This window comes from Lissotriton helveticus, chromosome 1_1 (genome assembly GCF_964261635.1).
Source record: "Lissotriton helveticus chromosome 1_1, aLisHel1.1, whole genome shotgun sequence".
NCBI classification, from domain to species: domain Eukaryota; kingdom Metazoa; phylum Chordata; class Amphibia; order Caudata; family Salamandridae; genus Lissotriton; species Lissotriton helveticus.
The window spans coordinates 578,612,786-578,625,313 of NC_136057.1; the positions used below are offsets into that span (position 1 = coordinate 578,612,786).

Below are 12,528 nucleotides of genomic sequence, written 5' to 3' on the forward strand. Positions count from 1 at the left end.
CATGAAGCAGTCCTCCTCCGAGTCTGCTCAACTCCGACAGGACCTAGCCGCATTCCAACGAGTGCGCGAAGAACTCTCCATCAGTGACAATGGTCTCCTTTTGAGAGGGGGGAGGATTGTAATTCCTCTCAAATTACGCCAAGGAGTCATTAACCTGGCACATGAAGGGCACAGAGGCATCAATGCAACCAAGAAAGCCCTGAGAGAACGTGTTTGGTTCCCCACCCTTGACTACATGGTCGAGACAACTCTGAAGGACTGCGTCACTTGCCAAGTAGTCAGCAAGGAAGAGCCACCGGCACCGTTACAAATGTCAGAACTGCCAGACGGAGTATGGCAACAGATAGCGGTCGACTTCTTTGGCCCACTACAATCAGGACAGTACATCATTGTTGCCATGGATGAATACTCCCGCTTCCCATTTGCACAATTGATATCATCAACTCGAGCAACGACAGTAATCCCAGTGCTTGATGAGATATTCGCAGCTTGGGGCATCCCACTGCGAGTAAAAACAGATAATGGACCTCCTTTCAACGGTCATGACTTCACGAACTTTGCAACCCACCTCAACTTCAAGCACCAGAAAATTACTCCGCTATGGCCACAGGCAAATGGCATGGTGGAGCGTTTTATGGGGACACTAAAAAGAGCAATCCAGCAGGCAGAACTGACCCACCGAGATGTCCAGCAGACATTAAACGAAGTACTCAGAGCATATCGGAATACGCCGCACAACACCACAGCCCAGTGCCCAGCAACTGTAATGCTAGGAAGGACACCCAGGACAAGACTGCCCATGCTAAATGACAGTCTGCAACAACGGACAGTCACCGTTGATCACAACACCCTTGTGGATATTGATCACACCCGAAAACATCAAATGAAAACATATGCTGATCAACGTAGACATGCCAAAGACTCCAACATACAAGAAGGAGACTGGGTCATAGTGCGAAGTGATCAGCGATCCAAGGCAGATAGTCGATACCTCGACATTCCCATGCAGGTCACCAAGAAGAAAGGGACCATGGTCACAGCCAAAGCTGACCACAAACAAGTGACAAGAAACATCTCGCACTTCAGGAAATGCAACCGACGTGGCGGCCATGATGCCACGCCAAGCCCATTCTCAAGTGACTCTTCCAATCAGAGCGACAACAGTGACCCAAACCATCATAGCCCCACGCGGATGGTGGAAACTACACATCGACACAGTCCTCACAGTCACGGTCCTGTGACAAGACATAGAGAACGACCGCAACGTCTAATCAGGAAGCCCCGACGTCTGGTCGAAGAGATATAGAAGAAGTGAGACTCTGCAAAACAGGGGAGATGTAGTGTCGCCCTGCCTGACCTCCTGTATGAGACAGGACAGGCAGCAGGAAAAGGAAGTGAGTCACAGGGAGGAGTTTAGTCTGTAAGCCAGTGTGAGGCTGGCAGGGAATAAAGTAAGACGTGCATTCCTTACCTCTGCCTCGGTGTGTTATTTGCGATGAGCGCCAGCGCTGCGACACCATCCAATGGTTAGCTAGTTGGCCTGAGAACTACGAGCATATGCTTGGAATCATTCTTGTAGCTAGCTACAGAAAGTTTTCCAAATCAAAGTATGAGTTAACAGTGCCATCAGCTAAACATTTCTGTAGATACTAAAGGAGCTTCATACTTCAACAATAAAACATTTCTATTAATCTCAACTAAATATTACGTAATAATCAGCATTGATAGAAAAATAATGATCAACCTCCAGATTATTGAGTGTACAACTACTGGATCACTAATTTTTAGTAATAATTCTTCCTAGGCAACAGCATACCTGTCTAAAGTCAGGTTAAACATAGAAGGTTAATAAACAGAAGCCTCATTATACTATATGTTAGTATATTGAGGCTTCTGTTTATCAACCTTCTATGTTTAACCTGACTTTAGACAGGTAAGCTGTTGCCTAGGAAGAATTATTACAAAAAATTGTTGTTGCCCTGTCCTAGGAACTCTGTCTAGACTCAGGGGGTCCCTTTTTTTTATTATATTCAACTACTGTATCACTCGCATTCTTGTATAAATCATCCTGCAATCTACATAGAAGTAAAGTAGGACGTTCCCATATCACCTGGGTATTGTGTTCAAAACTTTGAAAAATCTAAATGTCTTCTTAATCTTAGTACCTTTTTTAGTAATTGAGACAACTATTACCAAGTCGAAAAAAAGAGACTCGGTTTGTTAATAACAGAAGGTGATGTGCAGGTCAATAATTAGACTTTCCGCAAGGTCAACCAAGGCTTCCATCCCTCCGATCAGAAAACTGAATGCCATTAAATTAGGCAATAATAAAACCTGTCATTTGCAGTGTTTCTACAACAGAAGAGTCATATGAAGCAAATATTAGCTCTCTACAGGTCTCCAGAAAGTCCCTTCTCCTCAGAGCATTATTTGAGACCTTAGAATGGCAACTCCAATTTGTTATAGTCTTCCGAGTGTACTAGCCAGTTGCTTATTTTTACAGTTCGAAATGGCTGATGAAAGCTATTGTCACAGAAATGCAAAAGGAATTATCAAGGTCATTTGTAACCTTGGAATCCAAGTATTCTACAAAAAAACTTACATTCTAAAGCAATTAGTGCACAGAAATGTACAACGTTTTCCGTAAGAAAAAATAAACATGTTAAAAGTGATAGTTGTCAGCCTGCTATATTTAGGCTACTGGTTCAGAGAAGTCACCAAACAAGCCTCTCGCCCTACTCCAAATATATAAAATGATTATGCATCATGACATCATTTTTGTGAAAATTGTTTGAAAATGTTTAACCTAAGTTTTTTATAATCTTATCACACACTTGTCTTTTCAAAAAGTGTCAATTTTTTTAACTTCAGTCAAATAGTGAGATAAAATCACATACTTCACAGAATGAAGCCGGATTGCTGACTAATGTTTGTATATGTGACACATCTCCATCTTCCATTACTAACTTCTAAAGCACTCCTTTTAGACTGTTTATCCTACGCAGCTGATTCATCACTTCTCAATGTTGCTTTCCGCCATTTTGTATTTGTTACCCTCTTTCTGCTTGTCTCCCTTTCCTGACGATGTAGCTTCTCTCGCACACTGAACTTGTTGCTTTCACTGTACTTCTTGATAACATGCTAGTCCTTAAGTGTACTTACCATCTCCCTTTTTGTCTTTTTCATTCTTAAAAAAGCTTGATTTCAGCCTACTACCTTCCTTCTGCTGTTTTTGTCCCATCTGCCGCAATAGCAAAGGGGAAGCAGACACATGTATTTCCAAAAGAAAAAGGGGGTTATTTACAAGCCCCTTGCGCCACTTTTGCGTCATTTTTAACATGGGGAAAATGACGCAAAAGTGGCGCAAGGGGCTTGTAAATAACCCCCAAAGAGTGTAACAGCCTACCCTAGTAAGATCCTCTCTTGTACAGTTTTGAACTCCCTCCCGATCAGTTGGTGTTGGAATACACAATCAGATGACATTTTACAGATATGCATACTTCATGAACATGATGATGAAAATGGTAAAACAACAAACGTGAAGGTGACTTTTAACAACAAATGTTATTACCTTGAATATCTGTCCGTATTCATATCAGCCTCTGGCCATCTGAAATTCCCAGCAGAACAGAACCATGCGTGGATGAATTACATTAGTGAATACTGATTATTGACGCATATGACGAACATTCAGTCAAATACATATATACTAGATATTATATTTTTACATGTGGGCCAGGATCCAGTATTTTCATTAGATTCATAGTTTTCATGGCCACAATTAAAGAAATAGGGGCATATTTATCAATCTTCCATGTAGCGCAACACAGCAAGTCACCCTAATGTGCTGTGCTGTGCTGCCCTGAGTGAAAGAGAAAGGGCAGGAATGCGCAGTATTTCACATTGTACAGTGCATTTCTGTCCCTTCCTAGAGCTGGTGCACTTTTAACTGCCTAGTACCAAAGCAGGCACCTTGAGTCATGTTGCAAGAGCGCCTGTGCAGTAGGCAGGATTGTTTGTGCAAGAAGGGTTTGCCTTTCTGCACAAAACAATCCTCCTAGGTGTTTTCCTCCTTGCATGTGTGCTGCAAGAGGAAAATGAGGAGAAATAAAGATATTGCTTCTAGTTACACCTCACCTGGGTGGCGTAGCATTTTGACGCATTCCCATGTCTACTACTAATGGTAAATCTGGGAATGTGCCAGAATCCATAGTGGATGTGTGGGAACAACCACGCTCCACCCCTGGCATGACCTCCCTGCCGCAGAGTAACACAAGGCAGCGATTTGCGCTGCCTTGCGTTACTACAGATGTATCAAGCTATGCAGGGCAACGCAAGGTGGCCTTGCAAGGCTTGACAAATCTCAATTAGGTTTTGCGTCGCCCGTGCATCCCCTTGGCTGGCACAAGGGCAGGGTAAAACATTTATAAATATGCCCCATGTTGTTCAAATGCTGTTACGACACAGTAGAGATCTCAGGATATACATCATAACACCCAATCTTTGGAGAGGTTCCCTCTACCCATAGGAAAATAACTAGAAAGGCTCATTAATAATGTTTCGGCTGACTAGTTGTGGTGCATGCTGGCCAGCCCTTTGCAGCTGGTGCGCCGGCCTCCTAGTCTTGTCCGGGTTGGAGGGCACGTTTTCCTGAGGCCTGGCTGGGTGGATGACTCGCCGCGCTCGCTGGGCTATTCCTCCAGGCTGTGTTGTTGGTGCATCTAACCTTGTGTCCAGCCTCCTGCTGCCCTGGTGTGGTTGCTACAGTTTGCCTTGGGCAGACTGAGGAGGTGGATGTGGGGGCCTTGTTCGGAGCTGCCGGGCACCCCTCCTGGGGAGTACCACGTAGCGGTTTTGCTTTGTGTTTCCTCCTCGGCTGTTGGGCTCCAGGAGTTGAACTGCATGTACAATAGAAATGTTTACTTGACGCCCTGTTGGTGCCTGTTCCCGGCGTAGGTTGTGGTTTGTGCCGGGGGTGGTTTGGTTGGCTATCCTTGGCTGTCCGGTTTGGATGTTTGTTGGGCTGTTTCACCCAATTGTGGGTTCTGTTTTCAGAATCATGGACTGTTTGCATCCCAGTGGGTCCACTCAGCCTTTCATCTTCTATGATGGTGTGCTGCACGGTTCACTCCTGTGGTCCTCATGGGGTCACTGGTACCTCCTTTGGGGAGCGGTTGCGCCTTGTGTCTGGGTTGCCGGCTTTGTTGTTGTGGTCCCAGGTTCATGTCTGGTGGGTGCCTCAATCATTCTGTGGTTCTGGAAAGTTCTCATCATCTCCCCGAGCCTCTGTATGTCTGTGCCCTTTTGTCAGGCCTCTGGAGCACATGTTCAGCGCTGTGTTGCCTTCTACTCCTGGGTTTTGACCTCTGGCCATCCTCCCTCATCGCTCCTGCTCTTGTCTTCTTCAGGGGTTGTGCTAGGCTGGGCCTAGTTCGTTCATGGGCCTGTGGCCATTCCTCCCATTCAGATTAGATCTCTCTGCAGCTTTCGATACCGTGCTGAATGATAGACTCCTGAATAGGTTACAGGACTGTTATCTAGGCAGCACAGTTCTGAAGTGGTTCTCCTCCTTCCTGGAGGACAGACGCCAGGAAGTTAGGACTCCCCCTTTCGCTGCTTCTACCCCACCCTGAAGGTGGGAGTTCCTCAGGGTTCGATACTGAGTCCCACTCTTTACAACCTTTACATGTCTCCCCTGGCTTCTCTGGCAGAAGAGTGCAGTGCTAAAGTTATCTCTTATGCAGATGACATGCAGCTTATGTTCCACTGTGACAAGGAAGCAGACTTTGAAGGTGAAACAATCAACCTATGTCTTTCAAAGGTTTTTTCCTGGCTGAGGTTGAACCAGCTTAAATGCAACCCTGAGAAATCTGAAGTCATCTTTTTGATCTCCTCACCCACAGATGAGTGGAAACGGTGGGGGCCATCAGACATGTCTCCGCCCCTTTCCTCTGTTAGCACAGTCAAAAATCTGGGCATCAAGATTGTCAACGAAAGTGCAGGTCCAGTCAGTCGCTGGCTCCTGTTTTGGCCTCTTATGATGCTTAGGAAATTCCTTCCCCTCCTGCATCCTGATCACAGGAAGACCGTTGTCTAAGCTCTGATTGTTTCCAAACTGGACTATGTCAAAGTATTGTACCTAGGTCTTCCCGAATATCTGCTTAGCTTCTTACAGGTGGTCCAGAACATGGCCGCACAGGCGGTCCTCCTGCTCAAAACCAGGACCCATATTTCACCTCATCCGAAGGCCCTACATTGGCTTCCCGTAAGAAATAAAATGTATTTTAAGGCCTTAGTTCTCATCTTCAAGGCCCTGCAGGGAAACGGTGTGCAGTAGTACCTCAGAAGGAGAGTCACACATTATGTGCCTCCTAGAATCTTGAGGTCTTCTACACTGTATCTGGTTTTCATTCCTAAGATCTGCTGCATCCGCACAGGCATCCACTCTTTCCAGGTACAGGGTACATGTGCCTGGAACTTCTTACCTCTGACACTCAGACAGTTGTTCGATGTATCCACAGTTAGGAAAATGCTAAAAACCTGGCTTTTCCGGAACTAACCCCGGGTCATTCTGCCCGTTGGGGCAGCAGCAGGTCTGATTGAGTCTTTCAGTGCCGGGACACTCTTCCCTGAGTAGCCGTGTGCTTTATAAATGCTCTTGCATTCATTCATTCATTCATCCCTGTTGGTGCATGTTCCGCTCTGTTCTTGGGGTTTGTGGGTGTCCGCCTGGCTGTGTTTGTTCACCCAGCAATGGCCTTGTTGTTTGGTGTTCTTCTTGCTATGAGGTTCCGCTGGGCTGGCCCTGGTTGGTCCCTGGTTTAGGGTCTGCCAGGGTCTGCTTAATGTTGTGGGCTTTTGGTTTGTCCCTGGTGGATCGTCTGGCCGGTGGGTCAGCTTGGCCCGTGGCCATGCCTCCTTTTGTCCTCCTGTTCTTTCTGCGCTGAGTGGTGCTGCTGGTTGAGGTGTGGTTCCTGCCTTGTTTGCCCGGGAGTTTGTGGCTGGCTGTCTTGTTGGGTTTGTGCCGGGTCTGGGCTGTGTTCCTCCTGACGTTTTTCTTTCTTCACCCTGTTTTGGTGTGTGGGTTGCTTCTGGTCCGGTCTTGGCCTGGTGGGTGTCTGGTCCCTCTCCGGTTGGGTCCTGGGCCTTGCAAGGTGATGTGGTCCTAGCCTTTGTGGCCTCAGCCCGCATTCCAGCAGCACCGGTCTTTTGCCTGGGCGGCTACATCAGTCTTCCAGTTGTGCCCCCCTCCTTGGGCCCGCTCTTTTTGGCGGTGTCTGTCGGTCGTTGTTCGCCCCCTTCCACCCTATGTCAGGGTGCTGTTGTGGGGTGTTTGTCTTGCCCCTTTGGGTGCCTGCATGGCTGGATGCTGGTTTCCTGGGGCTTACAGCTGTGGTTTGGGGAGTCTTGTGCCTCTGGCCGCTCCACTTCCTCCTGTTCCTGGGATGATGTCCCTCTATCTGTGTTGGTGTTTCACCGTTACGTTTTCTCCGGGTCCGCTTGCTCTCTAGCTTCATAGTGTGTCTGTTTGGCCTGATCGGAACTCTTTCTCTGCTTTGGCCTCTTCTGGTCTCTGTTCCTGTGTGGGGAGGTGGGGGCTGTGTGTCCTGCGTTGGTGCTGGGCTCCCGGTCTGGGTCTGGGGCTTTGGCTGCTACCTCTGTTTTATTTTGGGCCTGGCTGTTCTGTTCTCGGCCATGGCTGGTGGAGACCTTTTGGCTGTTGCCTTGTTTGGGTTTTGATCCTGAGTAGTCCGGTGGGTCTGTGTCGGGGGTATCTAATGCCCTCCCTGGCCTTTGCTTTTGCCTGGGCTCTGCTGGGACCTTCCCCGATTTGGGCCTTCCAGGATGTTGGTTGGGCCACCGTCCTGGTCCTTCCGGGCCTCTGTGGCTTCCGTGTTGGTGGCCTCTGGTCTTTGCTGCCCTGTCTGACGTTTGGTTGGCTGCCTGCTTGTTCTCTTTGGGGTAGTTTCTGGCTGGATGGTTCTTACTGCCCTTTCTGGGTTTGGCTGTTATGCTGCTGGTGTTGGGGATTGCTTGGGGTTTCCCTTGCTGTAGTCCTAGGTTCTCTAGGAGGCCTGGTCGGCTGACGGTTCGATTGTGGGTGCAGTTGCACCTCTTCTCCGGTGGTCGGTGTGTGCCTTCTCCGTTCACCTCTGGGTTTGCAGTTGGGTGTCCTCCTGGAGCTATGTTCTTTGGGGCGGAGTCTCCCTCTTGTTCCCGTTTGTTCTTCGGTTTCCCCCAGTCTCTGTGGCCTGAAGGGTTGGCCTTGCCTGACCCTGCTGCTCTTGCCCTAGTTCAGTTTTGGGCCTTGTTTCGTGTTGCGTTTTGTGCCTCCTGGCTCATCCACTGTCCTTTCCGGTTCAGTTGGGGTTGGGTTCCGGCTTTCTAGTCCTCCTGGTTCGTCTTTTGGTCTTTTGGAGGCCGGTTTTCTGTGGGTGTTCACTCCTGCGCCCTTCTGGCTCTGGGGCCTTTTGAGGCAGCATTTCGAAGTTGTGTTCATGTTTCCCCGGCTTTCTTGTGTGTGCCTTTGGTTTTGCCTCTTGCACTGTCCCTGGGCTCTCGTTCTGGCTCCCTCTACCGTGCTGGGGGCTTGGTGTTTGCTGTGTGTTGGCTCTGGTGGTTGGTGTTGGCTGTTCTTCCCTGGGGCCTGGTCCTTCTCAGTGGGGTGTCGGTGGCATTGTCCTCTGTGCTCTGGTTGGGGGGCTGGCACTTGGCCAATGCTTACCCCCTTCCTGCTTTGTTCTGGGTGGTCCTGCCCTTAGTTGGTCCTTTGGGTTTGAGCCTTTGCCCTGTTGTCTGGCCGTGTCCTCTTTTCTTTCTGGGTTTGGGCTCTGGTGGGTCTGCCCCTGTGTGATGGGGTTTGCCCTGTGGTTGGCCCCTTTCGCCCTTCATGCCTGGTTGCGTTGGTGGCTGTGGGGCCTTCCTTCTTCCCCTCGTCTTTCTTGGGGTTGCTTGTGGGTTTGTTTGGCTGTCGGGGCTTCCCTTCTGTTCTTGCACGGGCTCGCTCTGTGTCTGTGCTTCTTCTGGGTAGATGTAGCTGCCTGGTCATGCTGGACTTGTCGGCCTTTTGTCTGTTGGATGTTATAAATGTGATTTCTGGTTGGCTAAGAAACCACCACTCTAGTCAGGGCAAGGGAGTTACACACCAAGATAACCCCTGCTCACCCCCTTGGTAGCTTGGCACGAGCAGTCAGGCTTATCCGGGAGGCAATGTGTAAAGAGTTTGCACAACACACACACAGCAGCAACACACTAGGCACACCACAAATAAAGGAACTCCACACAAGGTTATATATAAAAATAGCCTTTGAATTACCATAAACACATTAGATCATAATCACACATTTACACTGTGCCAACTGGCACTGGGAAGTATTTACAGGGGATTATTTACACCAGGTTAGGGCCCCGTGGCCCACTGTCAGAATCAGCACTTAGTAGAAATAGCACTTAGAATATAGGATAATTGTAGCAGAAAATAACAGTTGTAGAACACTATCAGTAACCACCGGTAAAAGGTAGGTACACACTACGCAATACTAATCTCTTTAGGCATAGATCACGCAGGGAAACATACATTCACTAATATAAAGTAGACTAGGCAGAACAACCTCCTAAGCATAAAAACACAGTTAGAGGTCTAAAGCAGGAATAAAGGCATTGCATGTTACGCACAAATCACATTAGCAAGAACTATGTAATTACCAACATAACCACATTAGGCAATTTTCATCATAAACACAGTAGGCAATCACCTTGCGCCAAAATCACATAGGATACTGACCCCAGGCCACTTGGCCTTCCACAGGGGCTCAAACGCCCTTTATCCCAAAAGTCAGGGCTGCGTAGCCAGCCAAAGAAGAGTGCGCAAGAGTTTAGGGCCTAAACGTAGAAGCTGCCCACTAATTGCTGGGCAGCTGGGGAACTGCGCATGGGCACCAGCATGCCTCCTGGCTCTCATCTGGGGCTCCTAAGGAAACAACAGTGCCCCCAAAACAACTTGGGAGCCTCGTAGGCTCTGCAATGAAAAACTGCCACCAACCACGTGGGAGCCAGGTAGGCTCTAAACACAAAATGCCCCTACACATTGGAGCCTCGTGGGCTCTGAATGGAAAATGCCCCAATTACCATGTTGGAGCCTCATGGGCTCTGAACACAAAATTCCCCCACACGTTGGAGCCTTGTGGAGCAAAAGGTGCCTCTTGTTGGAGCAGCCCGCTGACCAGACGGGGCCGCTCGACACACGGAGAACACTGTGCCTCTCTCAGGCACTCCTAACCTGCCCGGAGCTCTCCCCAGCCCATCGACACTCACCGGGCGGCTGTCTCTCGCCTCGCCCGGCCCCCCTCTGGGGACCGGGGGTTTTGTTAGGGAGCCCGCGAGGCTCCGGATCCCTTCCGCCTCGTGGCGTGGCTGCGGCTGCTCGAGCCCCCTTTCGTTGTGAGGCCAAACCCGCGGCTGGGACCAATCCCAGCACGGCGGCCTTGTGACGTCAGCAGCAGCTCGGCCGGGGATTCCTGGGCCCGCGGCGGTGAGACGGAGTAGGCACTCAGTTAAATGCAAAGTCCCTGGCGGGGTGGGAACCTGCTAGGGGACGTTAGAAATGGCAATGGCACAAAACCACTGGCGGGGTGGGCACCCGCTAGGGGTATTTCAAATGCACAAGGCTGGGGGGGATCCCCACGACGCCGCTGCTCGCTGCAGGCACCAGCCTTCCTCCCGGGGGTAGAAAGTCGGCACTGCAAGACACCAAGGTCTAGCGCTTCCTCAGAGGGCAAAATCAAGTGCTCCCAGGTGCTACAAGGCAACGTTCAGAAAGAGTCCTTAGGAAGGCAGGGGGGGCAAAGGCTGGGCCAAGGGGCCAGCTCACAGGGCTCTCCAGCAGGGCGGCAGTCCCCAGTGGCGGTCCTCCTGGTGCCCAGCAACAGCAGCAGGCCCCCCTCAAGTTAGGACACAGAAGAACATTTTACATGGGGGTCACAGCCCCTTTTTATACATACATTTCTTTTGTCTGGAGGGTGCAGGGTAGGGGGAGAACCAGAAGCAGCTGGTTCTGGAGCACTTTGTTGTGCTCAGCCCCTCTCCCTATTCAGAGGACAGGCTAGGGACATCAGTCGCACCACAGGGGGCGGTGGCAGCATTGTGTAGGTAAGACCCGGCCCTATTCAGGTCCCAGGTGTACTCCTCCCTCCCATCAACATGCAGATCTCTCCATTCACCACCGGGGCAGACCCATCCTGACTCCTGGAGCCAGGCACACCAGCCAGCTCCAGCCAATCACAGGCCAGACAGTCAATTCACATTTACTACACATAAATGCCAACTTCTTGAAGTGGCACTTCTACACCAGACACATTAAATCTGCGCACACCATCGCGAAGCATTTAATCTCACGTGTTCGCACATACCAAACTCGCCCCTGCACTCCCCACGCATCAGGAACTACCATGGACACACACATCCCCATGCATTCCTATGCGAGGGCAGGCCAATCTCACAACATGCAGTTAGAGCGCGCATGCACTTTACACTGGGACACAGTGTTAAAGTGCGCAGAAGCCAAAAACAACTAACACCAGGTCACCTTTGAAAGCAAAAAATTTAGGGGTGAACCTGCCAAAAGGGCCAAGTCCACAGGCACCCTTGAGGGTTTTCCTGTCCTGTTGGGACTTCGTCTTTTCTGGTCTGCTGGGTTCCGGGGTGTTGGCTGCTATGGCTCCTGTTTCTCCTCTAGGGCTTTGCCTTTGGGGTCACTCTGGGGTGCCTCCTTTTCTGCATCAGTTTTTTGGCCTGATCGCCTTTGTAGCATGCTCCCTTCTGCTTGGTGGTTTGGGGTTTCCCTTTTGTTGGGGGCTAGTTGCTCTGTTTCTCCTTACTTTGGTTGGCTGCCTCCTTGATGTCGCTGTCGCCTTCTGTTTTCCTTGGTCCCGGTCCTTGGTTGTGTCCCTGCTGGGCTGTTTCTAGCTTGCTGGTCGGTTTGGCCGCTTGAGGTCTTCTTCCTTCCTTGTGAGATCTCTCCTCGCTGTCCTATTGTTGTTGGCAGCCTCTGGTGTTTTTTTTTTGTTTGGCGTGTTCACCCCCTTCCTTGTTCTCCTGGGGGGGGGGCCCATGGCGTGTGCTGGATGTCCTTTGTGGGGTTTCCTCTTCTTCGTCTTGGTCGTTTCATGTATGTTTTTGGTGAGTGCGACCCTGCTTTGGTTGAGTGCTTTACTGTCTGGGTGTTCTTCTTGCCGTTTCCTGCGGTTCTCCCTTTTGCTTCGCTTGGGTTGCTGCCATTGGTGTGGTTTCCTGGGTGTGCATGAGGGTTTGGAAGACCGGGTTTCTGCTTTGGTATTTTCCACTTTGTCATGAATGAGACAAGGACAGGAGGTACCTGGGGGTAATGCCATATTACTTATCAGTGATCTTCATTACTCCTGGTCCTGTTGTCCTTGTCCCATTCATTACGCCCTGCGCTCAATCCCGGACGGATGGCCGCCTGTTGGGCACTTGGTAGTTCAGGCGAAATGGTGGGTAAGTACTGCTTAT

General features: G+C 49.9%; 1 protein-coding gene across 6 annotated transcripts in view; it reads right to left on the reverse strand.

The window, feature by feature from the left end:
- ABCC9 (ATP binding cassette subfamily C member 9) overlaps positions 1-12,528 on the reverse strand; it is a 1,243,587-nt gene that overhangs the window by 711,598 nt on the left and 519,461 nt on the right. For 2 of the 6 annotated variants that reach the window (XM_078674073.1, XM_078674074.1), the window contains exon 18: positions 3,572-3,610. The exons of the other annotated variants lie outside the window; for them this stretch is intronic. In XM_078674073.1, the coding sequence (XP_078530199.1) occupies positions 3,572-3,610 (39 nt within the window). The remainder of the gene's footprint in view (positions 1-3,571; positions 3,611-12,528) is intronic. 6 annotated transcript variants of the gene reach the window in all.